General features: G+C 40.5%; 1 protein-coding gene across 1 annotated transcript; it reads left to right on the plus strand.

Annotated features, from left to right (window-relative positions):
* Positions 1–125: 125 nt before the first annotated feature.
* On the plus strand, positions 126–21,012 carry cops7a (COP9 constitutive photomorphogenic homolog subunit 7A). The gene is made up of 6 exons (XM_078409809.1): positions 126–145; positions 1,607–1,665; positions 11,093–11,181; positions 13,181–13,383; positions 14,167–14,272; positions 20,854–21,012. The coding sequence occupies exons 1-6, from the start codon at positions 126–128 to the stop codon at positions 21,010–21,012; spliced, it is 636 nt and encodes a 211-aa protein (XP_078265935.1).
* The last annotated feature ends 565 nt before the right edge of the window (positions 21,013–21,577 follow it).

Consider the following 21,577-nt stretch of genomic DNA (forward strand, 5'->3'; position numbering starts at 1 on the left):
CAGTTGAACATCAAATCTCACAATTGCATTTTGGGGTGGAATCAACATGGCCTGGTACCGATCCCCACCCAACATTAAGACACAGCTGAGAAGCTTGATTGGCATTTTAGTGTCAATCATCTGGGATGAAATACAAGTTGAAAAAGTATGTAAGAAAGGAAATTAGGACCTGTTTCTGTTATTGTTTCATTATTCATGCAAAATACCTCTGCCTTGCTGGCTGGCATTTTGGACAAACAATTATGAGGGCACTGTTGCACATCTGCCAGCACACATGCATTCCAAGCACGCTTTCACTTCTGACATGTTTAAAATGCTCCTTCACTTTCCTAAGCCTCTTGTATTATTGATATCTGACCTTGTCCTAATTTATTCCAAATGTGGCGCGCCAAATCTGCTGAACATACTTGCACAATGTATACTGATGTGAGCATCTTCAAAAGCAGTGGCCTGGGACTGAAGTTGACCTCAGTTAGTTACCGACATCTTCCTACAGCAGCACCACTATTCCAAGGGGTTTTCCTGTCAGCATTTGTATGAATTCTCATTACCATTTTCAGTCAATCATTGCCTTGACTTTGGGGCCCCCACTTCCCTTTCCTTTCAGTCATCTTTTTCTTGTCCTCCCCGGATGAAAATTATGATGTGATCTTTTGCTGATATGTTTGGGTGGATCCTGAATTAAGTGCCATGAATAAACTATTCTTGAATTGCATGTATAGTCTCTCTTGCATTGCTCTCTGGATTTCACATGTTCCTGCTTAAGGCAAATGGTGCTTAACATTATTTTCCACCACCATCCATGCTTAAGCTGCATTAACTGAACAGGCATTGTTCTTTTTTACTGTGCAATCTGTGTTGGATATTACTTGTTAATTGAGATGTAGTTCCCCTGCTAATAATGAATTTACAAGAATTAAGTGAAAGTTTTTTGAGATTGTGGTAACGTTTGGTGTTTGCAGCAGTCTTTGTCACCTTAAATGGTTTGGGGCTTTAATATCAGCAAATTTTACAGATTCTTTGACATGCCCTCTTCTATGCCCTCTTTTACTCTTCACAATTGTTCTACAGGAATGTTAGGGTAAATTGATATTTGTTGTAGTGCTGTGGGTTGTTTTAGAAGTCTGATGGATCTAAAACCCATTTGAGTGGAAACTGCTTGGAAAGTGGCATACTGATTTGCTTTTTTAAAATTCTTTGGTGTTAAAAAATCAGGGCTTTTGGATAACTCAGGAAGAGCTTCACTGAGTTGCAGCTGTATCTTGTGCAAATATCTAAAGCACTACAGATATTAAATGGTATCCATAGCCTTTGGTAAATTCTAACTAACCCTTGCTTTGATGTGTACAATACAAATCCATTTCCATTTCCCTATTCATCACCCCAAATTTTCTACCACCAACTGCAAAGTACTATTGCTACAGAGTGTACCATCTCCAAAATGTGCAGCAAGTATTCGCCAAAGCTACTCTGCCAAACCTCTTTTTAAAAGAAACAAATGATTACTACCCCAAGAAGGGCAATGGCAGCAGCAGCATTGGAACTTCATCACGAGAGCCAGGATTTTGCCATGAGTGTCTTTTCATGCCTTTTTTGATGATTTCAGCAAGATAATGCCCTTTTCACGATCAAATGCCTATATCACGGACTCCATAGAATTGCCGAGTACATACGAAGCTTGTTTCCAAATGTCGATCGCCTAGTTTCCAATGTCAAGAAAATCTTCCTCAAAGCACTCGAGCAGCGGACAGGTTGTGCAGTTATTCAAGGAAATGGCACCCGAGATTCCGCTATCTCCACAGCCCATTTTGACCAGGTGGGGTACATGGTTCTCTGCTGTACTCTACTATGCTACAAATTTTGAAAAGATAAAAGAAATCGTCAACTGTTTTGAACAAGAAAAATCTGCTGCAGTCAGGATTGTCAGTGAAATCATGCAGAAAACGTCCAGATCCAGGTCGAACGAAGGTGGGAGACCGTTTCAAGGGGGAGTGAACGTGGACTACAGGAGACCCCGGTACCGGGCTGTGCCTATTGCAAACAGGTACACCCTCTTGGGAGCTGTCGGGGCAGAAGACGCTTCCAGTCCGAGCAGCGGATAGGTTGGCGGCTCTAATCCAGGCAAGGAGACTTGACCGGGGAGACCGAAGTCAGGAAGAGCCATAGTAGTGGGTGACTCCATTGTCCAATGTATGGACAGTAGATTCTGTGGCGGCAGGCGGGACTTGATGGTCTGTTGTATCTACAGGCCCCCAAACAGTAGCCTCGACATAGGGTGAAAGTTGAATCAAGAGCTAAAATTGCATGTCGCAAATGTAATGCTACGGTGGTTAAGGGAGATTTCAACATGCAGGTAGACTGGGAATATCAGGTTGGTAATGGACCCCAGGAAAGAGAGTTTGTGGAGTACCTCCGAGATGGATTCTTAGAACAGCTTGTATTGGAGCCTACCAGGGAGAAGGCAATTCTGGATGTAGTGTTGTGTAATGAACCTGATCTGATAAGGGGACTCAAGGTAAAAGAGCCATTAGGAGGCAGTGATCATAATATGATAAGTTTTACTCTACAAATTGAGAGGGAAAAGGAAAAATCGGAAGTGTCAGTATTACAGTATAGCAAAGAGGATTACAGAGGCATGAGGCAGGAGCTGGCCAGATTTGACTGGAAGGAGGCCCTAGCAGGGAAGACGGTGGAACAGCAATGGCAGGTGTTCTTGGGAACAATGCAGAAGTTGCAGGATCAATTTATCCCAAAGAGGAGGAAAGATTCTAAGGGGAGTAAGAGGCACCCGTGGCTGACAAGGGAAGTCAAGAACAGCATAAAAATAAAAGAGAAGTATAACATAGCAAAGAAGAGTGGGAAGCCAGAGGATTGGGGCTCTTTTAAAGAGCAACAGAAGATAACTAAAAAGGCAATACGGGGAGAAAATATGAGGCACGAGGGTAAACTAGCCAATAATATAAAGGAGGATAGTAAAAGCCTTTTTAGGTATGTGAAGAGGAAAAAAATAGTCAAGGCAAATGTGGGTCCCTTGAAGACAGAAGCAGGGGAATTTATTATGGGGAACAAGGTACTTTGAACCGGTACTTTGGATCTGTCTTCACTAAGGAAGATACAAACAATCTCCCAGATGTTCTAGTGGCCAGAGATCCTAGGGTGACGGAGGAACTAAAGGAGATTCACATTAGGCAGGAAATTGAGTTGGGTAGACCGATGGGACTGAAGGCTGATAAATCCCCAGGGCCTGATGGTCTGCATCCTAGGGTACTTAAGGAGGTGGATCTAGAAATTGTGGACGCATTGGTGATCATTTTCCAATGTTCTATAGATTCAGGATCAGTTCCTGTGGATTGGAGTGTAGCTAATCTTATCCCACTTTTTAAGAAAGGAGGGAGTGAGAAACTTTGGATAGCAGTAACAGGATCGTTCCAAGTCAGCATGGATTTACGAAGGGGAAATCATGCTTGACTAATCTTCTGGAATTTTTTGAGGATGTATCTAGGAAAATTGACAGTGGAGAGCCGGTGAATGGCGGTGTTGGCTCGAAGGGCCGAATGGCCTACTCCTGCACCTATTGTCTATTGTCTATTGTCTAAAATGTCCCTCCACCGTGTTTATTGTTTCCAATTTTGCAAACTTCCCTTGAGAAAAGTAGTGAAACATTAGTGAATAACTTGCAGGTTTTCAAAAAATGTAACTGCCGATATTCGTAAAGTTCGTAAAGTTCCTGGCGATGTACGTAAAGACACACAAGGAAAATGTGAGAGAGTGATTTTAGGTAATAAAGATCTTGAAGAAATACAAAACATAGCTAAAGTTCTCAAAGGTAGTTGTTATGCACAAGATATCGACATCTGGAGTGAATGCTGAAGTTGCAATGAATCCTCCTGCAAATGATTTTTTAGAGTCATAGAGTGATATAGCATAGAAACAGCCCTTGGCCCAACCTGCCCACATCGGCCAACATGTCCCAACCACATTAGTCCCACCTGCCTGCATTTTGAGGCATTCATCACCATTTTGAGCATCATTCTTTTCAAAATAAATGTATTTTTAGACTGGATGTGTGCCATTTTATTTCTTATCTCTATTTTCATTATGAATCAGGCGACTCAAGGGACAACTATTTTGATCAAGCTATTTATTTTCAGTGCGTTTATCTGTATTCGGCCAAGGAAATTTAGATTCTATGGTCGACATTAAATAGAGAATGAAAGGTATTCAATGGTGAAGTTTAGGTTTGTAGAAAGCTGGACTGCTATAACCAGACCTGGTTAATTATACCATGATAAATTGCAAGCTATTTGTCAAATATAGTAGAATACTGATCCAAATAAATTAATTGTAAATCAAAAGCAACTTGTAAACAGTTGTAATGGCATAATAATATTCGACATCAGTACTAAATATTGCTTAATATATTTCTATTCTGAAGATCAAGTGTAGGTGGCATTGATGTATCGATAAAATAATATTATATCAAATGTACTATGTGTCGGAAGGAACTACAGATGCTGGTTTAAACCGAAGATAAACCCAAAGCTGGAGTAATTCAGCGGGTCAGACAGCTTCTCTAGAGAAAAGGAATAGGTGATGTTTCGGGTCGAGACCCTTCTTCAGACTGAGAGTCGGGAAATGGAAACGAGTGATGTGGAGAGATATAGAACAAATGAATTAAAGGTGTGAAAAAAGTAATGATGATAAAGGAAACAGGCTATTCTTAGCTGTGGCCTAGGTGAAAACGAGTTACAGACAATGAGACAAGACGATTTTGAACGTGGAACAACTTGGGTGGGGGAGGGGCAGAGAGAAAGGGGTTTCTTGAAGCTAGAGAGATCAATATACACAGTGCTGGGTTGTAAGCTGCCCAAGCAAAATATGAGGTGCTGCTCCTCTTATTTGCGTTTGGTCTCTGATAGTGGAGGAGGCCCAGGACAGAAAGGTCAGTGTGGGAATGGGAAGGGAAATTAAAGGGAATATATCGCGAATATAATCATGCATACATTAGTGCACTTTAGATCTGACTTTCCTCGCTGCAGAAACAGATTTGCATTTTTTGGGATAATTATCCCTGATCTTTCAGAACTAGTATAATCAGCTTGTGATGAAAGTGGTAAGAATTAGACCCTTGGAAGGCATGGGGCTAGGATTTAATTTGAGCGTCTGTTGATGTTTCTGACATCATTAATGCTTCACCTCTCAATGAAATTCCTATTTAGAGTCATAAGTGTGCAAACTGGCCCTTCAGCCCAAATTGCCCACGCCAAGCAACCAACCTACCTCCATCTGCACTAGTCCTGCCTGCCTGTGTTTGGCCCATATCCCTCTAAACCTATCAAATCCATGTACCTGTCTAAATGTTTCTTAAACATTGTAATCATACCTGCCTCAACTATCTCCTCCGGCTGCTCATTCCAGATACCTGCCACCCTATGTGTAAACAAAAAAGTTACCCCTTAGGTTCCTGTTAAATCTTTAGCCCCCTCACTTTAAACATATATCCTCTGGTTCCTGATTCCCCTAGTCTGGGCAAAAGACGTTTACCTGATCTATTCCTCATGAATTTGTATACCGCTATAGATAATGCCTCATCTTCCTAAGCTCCAAGAAATAAAGTCTTAGCCTGCTTAACCCATCCCTGTAGCTCAGGCACTTGAGTCCTAGCAATATTCTCGTAAATCTTTTCTGCATCCTTTCCAGCTTGACAAAATATTTCTTGTAATATGCCAACCAAAACTTAACACAATACACTAAATGCGGCCTCACCAATGGCTTGTATAGCTGTAACATGACCTCCCAACCTCTGTACTCAGTACTCTGAAGGCCAATGTGCCGAAAGCCTTCTTGAGCACCCTATCCACCTGTGATGCCACTTTTAAGGCATCTATCTCTGCCACTTTCAAAGAACTACAGATGCTCCCCGACTTATGATGCTTCGATTTAGGATATTTCGATTTTGTGATGGTGCAGACTGCAGCGACCCGTCGCGAGCCGCAGCTTGCTTCCACCAACATGATCAGGTGTATTAAATGCATATCGACTTACAATATTTTCAGTTTCCGATGGGTTTCTCGGAACATAACCCCATCGTAAGTTGAGGGGCACCTGTGTGTACCTGCACTCCTAGATCCCTCTGCTCTACAACACTCCCCAGAGCCCTACCATTCTCTGTGTAAGTCCTGCATAAAATGCAACACCTTGCATTTCCCTGTATTAAATTCAATCAACCATTCCTCAACCCACCTGCCCAACCGATCATGATCCTGCTGCAATTTTTTGGCAAACATCTTCACTATCTCCTATACCATCCACTTTAGTGTCATCTGCAAATTTGCTAATCAGGCCTTGGGCCCAGCACTGATCCCTGAGGCCTCTGGTCCAAAAAACAACATTGCATCATCACCCCCTGCTTCCAATTTTCTACCCATTCAGCTATCTCTCCTTGGATCCATGTGATCTAACCTTCCAGAGCAGCATAACATTAGCAAATGCCTTGCTGAAATCCATATATACAAAGTCTACAGCTCAGCCCTCAAAAACCTTTTTGGTCACATCTAAACACTAATTGGAGCAGACTCGGTGGGCTGAAGGGCCTGTTTCAGCGCTGTATTTCTAAATTTAAAAAAACTAAACTAAACTGAATTAAAAAGTAAGTAACCAGATTCTAATCAAGAGTTGAATATTGCTTGGGAAGATGAATAGGTTTTACTAGCAACAGATGTGATTTTATCAGATGTAAGAAAACATTCTTTCTTGTTTTGGTAATTTTGCCATTAAATTGAAAAAAATGCAATAGATTCTCCAATATCTTGTTAACCAGTCCACTCCTTAGCTCCACTCCTCTCCCGCCCTCCATAACATTCTCGGCTTTAAACCATAATTCCACATCTTAACCAGTTCCTATTCATCCGTCAGTCCCTTCCTCAAAATTAAAACGGAACTATTAGTTCTCTAATCCCTCGCTTTTACTTTTATCACCCTGGTGTTTAAAAATAACTGGAAAACTATCATGCTGTGACCACTGCATCCCAGAGAATCATTAACTGCAGCATATTTTACTAATCCTATGTCATTGCATGTAATTCAATCTAAAGTAGATTGTTTCCAGGTAGGATGTGTGACTTTCTGTGAGAAGCAATGCCTGATGCACTCCACATATTCCTCCTCCAGTTTGGTTAGTCCAATCAATATGCAAATTAAAATCACTCATAATTGCAGATCCCTTTAAACAAGCCTCTAATATTTCTCCATTTATACTTTGTTATATCAAGGTGCAGCACTTTGCAATGTACTGCTCCCACCCTCATCTTTTGTTCTTCAGTTCTTTATTTCCACCTGCGATCCACATCCACTGCATCCATCGTACAATACTCTGATATATCCCTAACTAATGATGATACTACACTTTTTTTCCCCTTTTGCCTATTCTTTTAGAATATCTCCCATTCTTTTCCTACAAAGTGCACATTCTTTTGTTTCTTTCTGGGGTTTTAACCTTTATGTTTCCTTGTCCTTGTTTTGATTTTCGTGTATCATTCAAATTAGGCCCAAAGGGCAATACGGGCTGAAAAGATGAGGTACGAAGTGAAGCTGGCCAAGAATATAAAGAAGGGCAGTAGAAGCTTCTTTAGGTATGTTAAGAGAAAAAGATTAGTAAAGGCAAATGTGGGTCCCTTGAAGGCAGAAACGGGTGAAATTATTATGGGTAACAAGGAAATGGCGGAAGAGTTGAACAGGTACTTCGGATCTGTCTTCACTAAGGAAGACATAAACAATCTCCCAGATGTACTAGTGGTCAGAGGATCAAGGGAGACAGAGGAACTGAAAGAAATTTGCATTAGGCGAGAAATAGTATTGGGTAGACTGATGGGACTGAAGGTTGATAAAATCCCCAGGGCCTGATGGTCTGCATCCCAGGGTACTCAAGGAGGTGGCACAAAAAATCGTGGACGCATTGGTGATCATTTTCCAATGTTCAATAGATTCAGGATCAGTTCCTGTGGATTGGAGGGTAGCTAATGTTAACCCACTTTTTAAAAAAAGAGCGAGAGAGAGAAAACGGGGAATTATAGACCAGTTAGCCTGACATCGATGGTGGGGAAGATGCTGGAGTCAATTATTAAAGAGGTAATAACGGCGCATTTGGAGAGCGGTAAAAGGATTGGTCCAAGTCAGCATGAATTTATGAAGGGGAAATCCTGTGTGGCCTAATAATCTGGAATTTTTTGAGGATGTGACAAGTAAAATGGATGAAGGAGAGCCAGTGGATGTAGTGTATCTTGACTTTCAGAAAGCCTTTGATAAGGTTCCACATCGGAGGTTGGTGAGCAAAATTAGAGCACATGGTATTGGGGGTAGGGTATTGACATGGATAGAGAATTGGTTGGCAGACAGGAAGCAAAGAGTAGGAATAAACGGGTCCTTTTCAGAATGGCAGGCAGTGGCGAGTGGAGCGCCGCAAGGCTCGGTGCTGGGGCCGCAACTATTTACAATATATATTAATGATTTAGATGATGGAATTAGAAGTAACACTAGCAAGTTTGCAGAAGACACAAAGCTGGGTGGCAGTGTGAACTGCGAAGAGGATGTTAGGAGGTTGCAGGGTGACTTGGACAGGTTGAGTGAGTGGGCAGATGCATGGCAGATGCAGTATAATGTGGATAAATGTGAGGTTGTCCACTTTGGCGGCAAAAATAAGGAGGCATATTATTATCTCAATGGTGTCAGATTAGGTAAAGGGGAAGGGACAATAGACAATAGGTGCAGGAGGAGGCCATTCGGCCCTTCGAGCCAGCACCGCCATTCAATGTGATCATGGCTGATCATTCACAATCAGTACCCGTTCCTGCCTTCTCCCCATACCCCCTGACTCCGTTATCATTAAGAGCTCTATCTAACTGTATCTCGAAAGCATCCAAAGAATTGATCTCCACTGCCTTCTGAGGCAGACAATTCCACTGATTTACAACTCTCTGCGTGAAAACATTTTTCCTCATCTCTGTTCTAAATGGCCTATCCCTAGTGCAACGAGACCTTGGTGTCCTTGTACACCAGTCACTGAAAGTAACCTTGTAGGTACAGCAGGCAGCAAAGAAAGCTAATGGCATGTTGACCTTCATAACGAGAGGATTTGAATACAGGAGCAAAGAAGTCCTCTGCAGTTGTATAGGGCTCTGGTGAGACCACATCTGGAGAATTGTGTGCAGTTTTGGTTTCCTAATTTGAGGAAGGACATCCTTGCTATTGAGGCAGTGCAGCGTAGGTTCACAAGGTTATGCCCTGAGATGGAGGGACTGTGATATGAGGAAAGATTGGAAAGACTAGGCTTGTATTCACTGGAGTTTAGAAGGATGAGAGGGGATCTTATAGAGACGTATAAAATCATAAAAAGATTCGACAAGCTCGATGCAGGAAAAATGTTCCCAATGTTGGGGGAGTACAGAACCAGGGGACATAGTCTAAGAATAATGAGGAGGCCATTTAAAACTGAGGTGAGAAGAAACTTTTTCACGCAGAGAGTTGTGAATTTGTGGAATTCTCTGCCACAGAAGGCAGTGGAGGCAAATTCACTGGATGAAATTAAAAGAGAGTTAGATAGAGCTCTAGGGGCTAGTGGAATCAAGGGATATGGGGAGAAGGCAGGCACGGGTTACTGATTGTAGATGATCAGCCATGATCACAGTGAATGGCGATGTTGGCTCGAAGGGCCAAATGGCCTCCTCCTGCACCTATTTTCTCTGTTTCTATTGTGTTCATTATTTAATTTGATCCAGTCAGAGGTCCTTACTTCTTGGTTACCGCTGAGAACCAAGAATTACACATGGACTATAAATTTTCTGAATGCTCAGACTGTGGATTGGTAGTTCACAAGTTACAGGAGCATTTTGGTCCATTGTGTCTACTCCGCCACTCAATCATGGCTGATCTCTGCTTCCTACTCCCATGTTCCTGCCTTCTCCCTATAACCCTTGACACCCGTTCTAATCGAGAATTTGTTTATTTCTGCCTTAAAAATATCCACTGACTTGGCCTCCACAGCCCTCTGTGACAATGAGTTCTACAGATTAACTACCCTCTGACTAATGAGGTTTCACCTCACCTCCTTTCTAAAAGAGCACCCTTTTTATTCTAAGATTAAATTTGAATACAATCTGAAATTTAAATAGTTTATAATTTTTCAGAAAAAAAACAAGAAACTGCACATCCTGGTTGATATTTTAAAAAGACACAAAGTACAGGGGTAACTCAGCGGGCCAGGCAGCATCTCTGGAGAAAATGGGTGCCGACCCAAAATATCACCGATCCATGTTCTCCAGAGATGCTGTTTGACCGGCTGATACTCCAGCACTTTGTGTCTCTTTTTGTGCCTTTTCTTAAGCTTTAGCATGCTTTTAAATTTTGATCATGGTGTATTTATTGAAATCAGTATCTCCTTTATGGGAACTTGTTGCTTCATTGCTGCAAAAGTTGCAATATCCATAACTGATAATTCAAGCCGATAATAATTTCCAGACTTTGCACATTTTACGTAATCAATTGTATTATATGAAATGCATAACTTCAATTTTTCGTGTACCGATCAAGTTGATTTCATTTGTAAGAAAAATTCCTGATCTCACTCATGCTCAAGAATTTCATGGGTATACTTGACTCGCTGGGGCAACTCAAGAGTCAAGAGTGTTTTATTGTCAGATGTCCCAGATAGAACAATGAAACTCTAATTGACCCAGATATGATATTTCCATCATGGTGATTCTGTTTGCAAATTGTAGCTTTAAGTATTTTTACTCATCTGATATATTTCCTGTGCTCATTTTACATTAGTTGTCATGATAAATGTAATTAGTTCAGTTGAAAATCAGCTAAAGACAATAGAGATAATTTAATAGGGTTTTTTCAATTTTCACATAAAATAAACGTCTTTATTTAAGTTGATTTGAATAATTAAGTGGACTGGGGATTAAGAAAATTCCTGATCAATGCAAAGCCTCTTTGGTGAAATGGTTGTGCGCTAACTCAGATTTGAGCTCTGCATGATTCTTGCTTTAATTCTAAAAGTTCTTTCTAGAATTGCATATTTTCTGTTGTTTAGCAAATAAGGGAAGTCTGCCTGAATTAACATTAGCTCAGAAGAGCAAGCTGAAACATCTCACCATAGTAAGCTTAGCTGCAAGAATGAAGGTACTTAAGATTTTGTTTGCACGTACATGCTAGGTCCAGGATGCATTATCATGTAGTGATTTTATTTTAAATGTTCTGACTTGGTTCGGTTTTATAGCCAACATTATTTTGTAAAGATTCCAATTGAATTTGTGAAATATCCTCTCTTTTATATTTAACTTAGCCAGCAATTATACTCAACTAGTTTTGATTTTGTGTGGTAAAATTTGAAATGATTCCATTGCTTGCTGCTGTTTAATAGATCCTTATTATCAAATTATATTCTACCTACTCCCTGTTGGACTTGACATAGAGCAGGTATGCTTGTGTTCTTCAGAGGTTTCATTATTCATCTGTTTATCCCCTCTCTACGGCCAAATAATAATGGCTGGAAATGTTGTGTGACTATTTCAAAAATGTCATTCACCAGCTGCTGGTCAACTGGTAAATAAGTGTGACTTTCTTTGACGTAATTTTCTTATTCCTTTTTGAGATATCTTGCATTGGCACATTGAATTGTTTGAATTCTTATTTCTGTTTAATTGTCATTCAGTTTATCAAAATAGTGAATATTTCAGGAATTCAAGCAGTCATTTCCCCTCTAGAGATTTAAATGTCTTTCAAACTGACGAGAAATAAAGTCTTGCCTAAATCCTGTCTTTTTAGATAGTATATGAAATTGGATTGGCTGATTTAAACCCAATTTATAATGGTAATAGGATGACAAAGAGCTGTTTTGTACTATGAACTAATGGGAACTTTAATGGTAAAAGTGTGCAATTATTGCATGATTACTTTTCTAAAGTTGGGGCCTTGACACTTTGGGAAGGAATCCAAGGTACTTTTGTTGAAAAGTTATCATCTGACATATGTTGATAAAATAATACTGGGCACTGAAGCTACCTGTTGAAAATGCCTTGTATTTCCCTAGAACTAACAACCTCTTTAAAAACTTTATTCTGGATATGGAAAATTTGTAACATCCTTGCACGTGTAACCACGACACTAATGCTACGTTTAATTTTCTCTCTTCCTGTTTTTTTCTCCCCAATCGCCTTACATACAATCAGTCTGAAGAAGAGTCCTGCCCCGAAATGTCACCTATCCACTGCGCTACCGTGCCACCCTATGTAACCAAACAAAAAATAATGTGGCTTGAATATATTCAAAAGATGAGCATACACATTCAGTAGGGTAAGGAAATCTTTGCATTTACAACCTTCCTCCTGAAGAAATGGCTTCTCAATTCCTTATCTTGACAACTTTCTCTTGTTCCGGATACTCTAATCAGGGTAAATAACATGTTAATAGTTTAATTACATCATCTTTCATCCTTCTAAACAGGAGGAATTACAGGCCATGTATGATTTGTCCATGTATGATTTGTTCATGTATGATTTGTTCATGTATGATTTGTTCATGTATGATTTTGCATTTTCGTTTTGGAGACAAATGATCATGACTTTTTTAGTTATGTGGTGACAGCTAATTATAATAGAAACATAATGCCGGGTATTGTTTCCAGATTACAGTTTTGAGAAGATGATTTGGAAATGTCATAGAGTGATACCGTGTGAAAACAGGCCCTTCTGCCCAACTTGTCCGCAACGGCCATCAAGTCCCAGCTACACTAGTCCCACCTACCATCATTTGGTCCATATACCTCCAAACCTGTCCTGTCCCATGTACCTGTCTAACTGCGTCTTAAATGTTGGGATAGTCCCTGCCTCAACTACCTCCTCTGGCAGCTTGTTCCATACATCCACCACCCTTTGTGTGGGAAAAGTTACCTGTCAGATTCCTATTAAATCTTTTCCCCTTCACCTTAAACCTATGTCCTCTGGTCCTTGATTCACCTACTCTGGGCAAGAGTATGTTGGGTCAAAAGAAAAAATATATCCTCAGCATTTATTGTATTTAGCGTTTTGTTGAAAAATATAATTGTCTAATCCGTGGGATAGCTGTATATAGAAAAACCTATTGCCTTGAAATTGCTAACAGTTACTTTAAAACTTTGCAGTGCATTCCATATTCCCTGCTTCTGAAAGACCTTGATTTAAAAAACCTCAGAGAATTGGAGGATTTAATTATTGAAACAATTTGTACTGATATCATTCAATGCAAACTCGATCAGCGAAATCAGCTGCTTGAGGTTGACTTTTGCATCGGCAGAGATCTCCAAAAGCAAGACATCAGCAACATTGTTAAAACTCTCCAGGAATGGCAAGTGTTTTTGAAAAATTAATAATGTTTTGTAACTATTATATCATAAGAAAATGCTATGGAACAATTGGAAAAAAAGATTTATTCACAAAATGCTGGAGTAACTCAGCAGGTCAGGCAGCATCTCGGGAGAGAAGGAATGGGTGAAGTCTGAAGAAGGGTCTCGACCTGAAACGTCACCCATTCCTTCTCTCCCGAGATGCTGCCTGACCTGCTGAGTTACTCCAGCATTTTGTAAATAAATCGATTTGTACCAGCATCTGTAGTTATTTTCTTATACTAATTGGAAAAAAAGTCCTTGGGGATATATCAGTACCTTAATGAAACATACTTGCAATCTCAAAGTTTATTTCCCATGCCTGCCAATTATAAAGATGAGTGCATGATACTTGATCCGTGTAATATTATGGTTCTGAACAAGATAGTGTGTTCTTGTGTGTCCTTGGTCCAGGTCTGCAGTTTTCATTTTCCTTCCCAAAAATCAAGATACTTGGACTATATTACAAGCCCTTAACACCAAACTTACATATATATAATTACCTTTCATAATATTGTCAGTTTACTTCATATATATTTGTATAATGTTACTTGTACAAATTACTGTTGTGATGCTGTTTTAATTGCAAGTCGTGGTACTGGAATTGCATTCAATTCTCCATCTTAACATAATTGTTTTGAAATTTATGTCAGTTATCTTAACAGGGTTTTTTTTTGTGAAAAACTTATGCCTGATGGCTGTGTGACAAAGATCACATTGCCAAATATTTATCTAATTCTTTACAGGTGTGATTGTTGTCAGGTAGTTCTACTGGGGGTTGAACAACAAGTTTTCCGTGTAAATCAGTACAAAGAGGGCCACGCGAAAACTCAGCAGCAAGTAGAAAACGAGGTGAGTTTGAAAATAATTAAGACAAGACTCCTCGGTGCATTAATCCCATGTTCATAGATCTGTGCAGTTTATTCTAATGTGATGAGCACCAAAACAAGAAAACAGGACTGTGGTGGAAGTGTGTTATTCTGTTAAGGTCTGCGATTGAAGGCGTTCCACAGGGATCTGTGCTGGAGCCTCCTGCTTGTGATGTATATAAATGACTTGGATATAAAAATAGATGGGTTAGTTAGTAAAGTTGCAAATGCCATCAACATTGTAAGGAAGGTTGTCAAAGTATGCAGTGGGATACATATTGCAGAATTGAGCAAAGAAATGGGCAATGAGTTTAATTAAGGGAAGTGTAAGGTGTTGCATTTTGGAAGTGGAATGTATATAATTGGTGGCAAGACCCTTAATAGCTCTGATGTGAGAGGGATCTTGGGGTCCAGGTCCATAACTCTCTGAAAATGGCACAAGTAGAGACAGTGGTAAAGAAGGCATATGGTATACTCACCATCATTCGCCGGAGCATTGAGTAAAAGAGTCAGGAAGTCATGATGGAGCTCTAAGATTTCTAGGTTGTATTTGGAGTATTGTCCCAGGAAAGATGTGGAGACTCTGGAGTGGGTGCCAAGGAGGTTTACCAGAATGGTGCCTGAATTAGGGGGTATTAGCCACAAGGAGAGGTTGGACAAACTTTAATTGCTTTGAAGGTCAGAGGGGGAAAGTTGAAAGAAGTACGGGGCAAGTTTCTTTGTTTTTACACAGAGGGTGGTAGATGTCTGGAATGTGCTGCCAGGAGTGATGGTGGAGGTAGATATGATAGTGGCATGCAAGAAACATTTGATAAGCACATGGATATAAACGGGTACAAATCATGTGTAGGCAGAGGAGATTGGTTTATCTTGGCATTATGTTCGGCACAGACAATGTGGACCGAAGGCCCTGTTCCTGTGCTGCACTTTTACATTGTCTGTGTTCTTCTACACTATTCAAATTCTTAATCAATTGATAGCAGACTACCTTAAGGACAAAAACATCTTACGTGCAACTGTATCCAATGCTTTGTAAAGATCAAATAATTTGTAATATTTATTTTAGATAATCTTTTAAACTTTGCATTTTCTTTGACAATAAATTCATTCTATTTTAAGTGGAAGTGCAAGCAGCTACTGGGAGAAATTAAACAAATATATCCTGAACTAATGGATACAATTGAACTTGCCTTCAGAATGGGAAGTGTACTACTAGTCTTGGTGGTTGGATTTAAAGTCTGCCAGTGAGTTGATCTGAAGGGTCTCGACCCGAAACATCACCCATTCCTTCTCTCCAGAGATGTTACCTGTCCCGCTGAGTTACTCCAGCTTTTTGTGTCTATCTTTAGTTGGTTTGTAATCAGTGAAGTCTGTAACCAACTTCTTTCTCAGACATCAGTTTGGATGGAAATAATTTCTAACTCGTCTATACCAAACCCCAAAATTTTGAAAAATTGAACATGGATAAGAATAAGTTTTCATTAGGTTTCATTAAAGGAAGCAATAGGTGGAAGTCTTGACCAATAATTCACTTAAATATAAAGCTGCTTCCATCGTATTTGTTTTGCTATGGATTTCATGATAGAGGGGAGAAGACGGTTCAGGAAGAAGGAAGACTTCTCAGAGATATCTGCAAGGAAAGGTTTGTTGGAGCAAACCTGGCAGAGACACTGGAAGAACGGAAAGAGAGACTATGGGACATAGTTCAGTGAGATGATTTTTGTATAGGCAAAATGATTTTTTGCAGGGAATATGTGCAAGCAAAGAAGAGTTGATCTTGGCATCATCTTTGACACAGACATTGTGGACCAAAGAGCCTGTTCTTGTGTTGTACTGTTCTATAAATGTGGGAGTCAGTAGAGTTGTAAAAGATGTTTGTCAATTCTAGTCTATTCCCTGAGATGGTGACGAAGATCCAGAAAGGAAAGGCATGAGTTTAAGATTAGTTTAGTTTATTATTGCCACCTGTACCGAGATACAGCAGAAAGCTTTTGTTGCATCCTATCCAGTCAGCAGAAAGACAATACATGATTACAATCGAGCCATTTACAGTGTATATATACACTGATGAGCCAAAACATTATGACCACCTGCCTAATATGATGTTGATCCTCCGTGTGCTGCCAAAACAGCGCTGACCCGCTGAGGCATAGACTCTACAAGACCCCTGAAGGTATGCTGTGGTATCTGGTACCAAAACATTGGCAGCAGATCCTTCAAGTCCTGTAAGTTGCGAGGTGAAGCCGCCGTGGATTGGACTTGCTGTAGGAGCCATTTTGCATTTATTAGTTATTTTTGAATATTATTATCATTACCTTGTATCCTGCTGTAGTTTGGACACTATAGAGTTAATGTGCTGCTTACGTATGGGCTGGGCGGAGCTAGAGTGTGGGCAGTTTGGTACGTGTGGGAGTGTGTAAGCCAAGAAGGTGCTGACAGAGGTTCAGCCAAAGGTTCCGCCAAAAGATTCATTAGCCAAGATGTAATCAGTTGTAGATCTTATTGACAAGAAGATTAATACAGATTTCCGCCGAAGTTAAATCTGGCAATTCGTATCGATTGCTTAGACTGTGGTAAGATATGGAATTTTACCTAGCAAATCAATAACCAGTCGATGACAAGAGATATGCCAAAGTGTTTATTGCGACTTCAAATAAAGACGACTAACTAATTCAAACGTCGAGAAGGTTTCTGATTAGCTCGAGTTATTAAGCTTATCGTTTCACCCGATCTATGCAAGTGGCAGCTTGGGAACTAATTGATAGACAAGAAGCCGGCCGCTATACTTGCCGATCCAGCATATCTCACAGATGCTCAATCGGATTGAGGTCTGGAGAATTTGGAGGTCAGGGCAACACCGTGAACACTTCATCATGTTCCTCAAACCATTCCTGAACAATGTTTGCAGTGTGGCAGGTGCGTTATCCTGCTGGAAGAGCCCATTGCCATCATGGAATACCATTGCCATGATGGAGTGTATCTGCAACGATTTTTTGGTAGGTGACACGTGTCAAATTAACGTCCACGTGAATGGCCGGACCTAGGGTTTCCAAGCTCGGACCACTGTCGGTAGGTTCTCACCACTGCTGACCAGGAGCACCCCACAAGCCTTGCCGTTTCAGAGATGCTCTGACCCAGTCGTCTGGCCATAACAATTTGACCGTTGTCAAAGTCGCTCAGGTCTTTACTCCTGCCCATTTCTCCTTCATCCAACATCAACTTCAAGAACTGACTGATCACTTGCTGTCTAATATATTCCACTCCTTAACAGGTGCCATTGTAACAAGATAATCAATGTTATTCATTTCACCTGTCTGTGGTCAAAATGGTTTGGCTCATCGGTGTATATATCATAAGAGAATAACGATAAGTGCAAGGTAAAGCCAGCAATGTCTGATCAAGGGTAGTTTGAGGGTCACCAAAGAGGAGATAGTAGTTCAGCACTGTTCTTTGGTTGTGGTAAAATAATTCGATTGTCTGATAACAGTTGGGAAGAAACTCTGTGAATCTGGAGGTGTGCATTTTAATACTCCTATACCTTTTGCCTGATGGGAGAGGGGAGAAGACTGAGTGGCCAGAGTGCAACCTGTCCTTGATTATGCTGTTGGCCTTGCCATGGCAGTGAGGGGTATAATTGGAGTCAAAAGAGGAGAGGTTGGTTAGTGTGATGGTCTGGACTGCGTCCACAATTTGCTGCAATATCTTGCAGTCTTGGACCTTGTACAGCTTAGAGCCGGGTGGAAATTGGCAGCAAAAACATTTTAATATTCTGTGCGAGTAGAGGAAACTATCAAATATTAAAAGTTAGTTTCCTTAACTGCTCCTTGGTGGTGGCAATTTCAGCAACTTAGATTTCCCTGTATTTTTTATTTGATTTATAAATTGGATTTAATCCTTGTACTTCTGGACTCTGAAAATACTCCGTCCAGAAGTCCTTTCATAACGAATTTGGTGATCATTATCAGGCCGCCCCTCAGAGAAGAGCTTCAGCTTGATAAATCTAGAATTGTGAGCTGGATAAATAAAGTAGTTCATCGATTACATCTGAGACTTTGCTGCCAGTTTTTATGTTTTGTTTGGCTGCTGGGTCAACCTGAACCTTACCCAGTGACATTCATCCTGCTCGCAAGAGAACTGTCCCTCCTAGTTTGTCTGCTAATTCCTGTATCAGCTTTGCAATTGAAAAGCTTGTTTTTTCTCTAGATCTTGTCTCTTTAAAAAAACAATTAAAAATGAACATTATTTTCAATAACATTTAAAATGCTTTTTATCTGATTTAAGTGATTTGAATAAAGATTTCAGTAAGAAGGAATAAGATTGTCTATTTTTCACTAAAATCAAATCTGCTGGAAATCTGTAGGGAAAATAGTAAAGCTCTCAGCAAGTCAGACGGTATCTGTGGCTAGAGAAACAGATTGAATGTTTTGACGTGTAGAGTTTAGACTTCATTGGCATTATGTGAATATTTAACATAGAAGGCAGAGGTTGCTGGGACAAGAACAGTGCCGTAACTGAAAGATGGGAAGAGTACAAAGATGCATGCTTTGTGCGTTTAGATGGACAAGGGCTGATTAGGGATAGTCAACATGGTTTTGTATGTGGGATATCGTGTTTGTTTTTTTGAAGATGTGAACAAAAAGGTTAATGAGCTGTAGATGTATTTATGGATTTCAGTAAGGTATTCGAGAAGGTTCCGCATGGTCGGCTGCTCTGGAAGGTTAGATTGCATGGGATCCAAGGAGGGAGAGCTTAATGGATAGAAAATTGGCTTCATGGAAGGAAGCAGAGGGTGATGGTGGAAGGACATTTTTAGGCCTGGAGGACTGTGACTAGTAGTGTGCCTCAGGGTTCGGTGCTTGACCCATTGCTGTTTGTCATCCATATCAATGATTTGGATGAGAACGTACATGGCATGATTAGCAAGTTTGCAGATGACACTAAAGATGACACAGACCCTTCAGTCTGAAGAAGGGTCTCGACCCGAAACATCACCCATTCCTTCTCTCCCGAGATGCTGCCTGACCTGCTGAGTTACTCCAGCATTTTGTGAATAAATACCTTCGATTTGTACCAGCATCTGCAGTTATTTTCTTACACTAAAGCGGTTGGTGTTGTAGATAGTGAAGATGGTTGTCAAAGATTACAGCAGGATCTTGATTGGTTGGCAGGTGGCATGAGGAATGGTTAATACGATACAACAGAACTTTATTCATCTCCAGAGGGAAATTGGTCAGCCAACAGCCATAACACCCAAGGTACACAAAAACTTGAAATTAAAATTAAATTCAAAATGAAAAAAAAGAAAAAGACAAGCAACTGTTAGCTGGCTGCCGTGTGCGCAGCGCCTTAACCAGAACGAACAAACAAACGCAGGCTTATCTCCTGGGCAGAGGATTCTAAAACTAGAGTCCCCTACCTCCCGCTTTGTTCTCCCACCATCCCTCACGGCGGTCCCACCATGCCGGGTCACCATTGTTCTTCACAACGGTCCCCCCATGCCGGGTCATCATTGTCTTCCCCCGCCCACGCTCATCGACTGCTGAACGCACCATCATCGGCCGTCGCACCGACCTCTCCACAACGCTATACTGTAATTTAATAGAGAAATGTGAGGTGTTCCATTTTGGAAAGTCTAACATGGGCAGGACCGACACATGGAAGGTCTTTGGGGATTGTTGTGGAGCATAAGGATCTAGGAATGCAGGTCTAGTTCCTTGATGGTCGTTACAGATGGGTAGAGTGGTCAAAGAGGCCTTCGTCAGTCAGAGTATTGAGTATAGAAGTTGCTCTCTCTCTCTCTCTCCCCCCCATGCTGCAGTTATACAAGATGTTTATGAGGCCACATTTAGAGTGTTGCATTCAGTTTTGGTGACCATGTTATAGGAAAGATGTTGTCAAGCTTGAAAGGGTTTGGAGAATATTTACCAGGATGTTGTCAGGACTCGAGGGACAAAGCTGTAGGGAGAGGTTGAACAGATTAGGGCTTTATTCCTTGGAGTGCAGGAGGATGAGGAGTGGTCTTGTAGAGGTGTAAAAAATCAGGAGAGGTGTAGATTGTTTAAACGCAGTCTTTTGCCGAGGGTAGGAGAATCGAAAACATGAGGACTTAGGTTTAAGGTGAGGGGGGGAAAGATTTAATGGGAACCTGAAAGCTAACTTTTTTTCCACAAATGTGGTGGGTGTATGGAACAAGCTGCCGGAGGAGGTAGTTGAGGCAGGTACTATAACAACATTTTTAAAACATTTAGACAAACATGGATACGGATAGATTCAGATGAATATGGGACAAAAGCAGGCAGGTAGGACTAGTGTAGATGGGGCATGTTAGTCGGAGTGGGCAAGTTGGACCGAAGGGCCTGTTTCTATGGTGTATGACTATGACATAAATTTAATGATATAAATATACTTTTGTCTTTCAGGGTGCTGGTTATTGGTTATAATTATTTCAGGACAATTATTCAGGGCTTGTATTTGTTCATAAAATCTAAAATGGCTTTAATGCTTCCCTGTTCCATTGTCTATTGGAATAACATAACTTTGAAAATTGTAATTCTTATTTTAAAGGTGGCCAATATAAAGAAGACCTTGAAGGCAACGGCTTCTACCTCGGCACAAGATCCTGATCAGCATCCAATGGATCGTGATGCTGCACAGCTCGCTGAACAACGTTCATCTACAAAGAAATTATCAAAACCCAAGAGTTTATCATCCAGTCGTCTTTAGAACATTAATCACCTGGATTATCCAGTGCTTTTAAGAAAACTGAGAAGAAATTAAATATTATGAACAGTGCAATGTTTCTCATGAATGACACCTGAAAGAAATTTAAGAAACTTTTACTGTGCATTTGAAATCGTTTTGTAATATATCGTTTTTTTAGTAGGAATCTCAGGTGATGACTGAATCAGCCTTTCTTATTGAATGGGACTAGTTACAAACTGATTTCTGAAGTAATGTACATCCAATAAAGTTTCATCATTTTGCCCTTGGTGTCTGGAAAGCCACACAGTAAGCAGAATACTCCAACGCTACTCTGCGGTGGTTAAAAATCTCGAGTCGGTACGTTCCGAGAAATCTTGATAGGACATGTATGTATTTTATCAAATACTTTGGGTCATAAATTTTGTGTGCAATATTCGCAAACTGATGCACTCCGGATGAGTGTGATTGCTCAAAGCATGTTAAGATGAAGAAACAATACTGGGGTTCAGTGTCATTAATTGTGTCTTTGACAATACAGCTAATATTTTAAAACATTGCTTGGATTCAAAATTCTTGAACTAAAGTT

This window comes from Rhinoraja longicauda, chromosome 13, assembly GCF_053455715.1.
Source record: "Rhinoraja longicauda isolate Sanriku21f chromosome 13, sRhiLon1.1, whole genome shotgun sequence".
Lineage (NCBI taxonomy): Eukaryota > Metazoa > Chordata > Chondrichthyes > Rajiformes > Arhynchobatidae > Rhinoraja > Rhinoraja longicauda.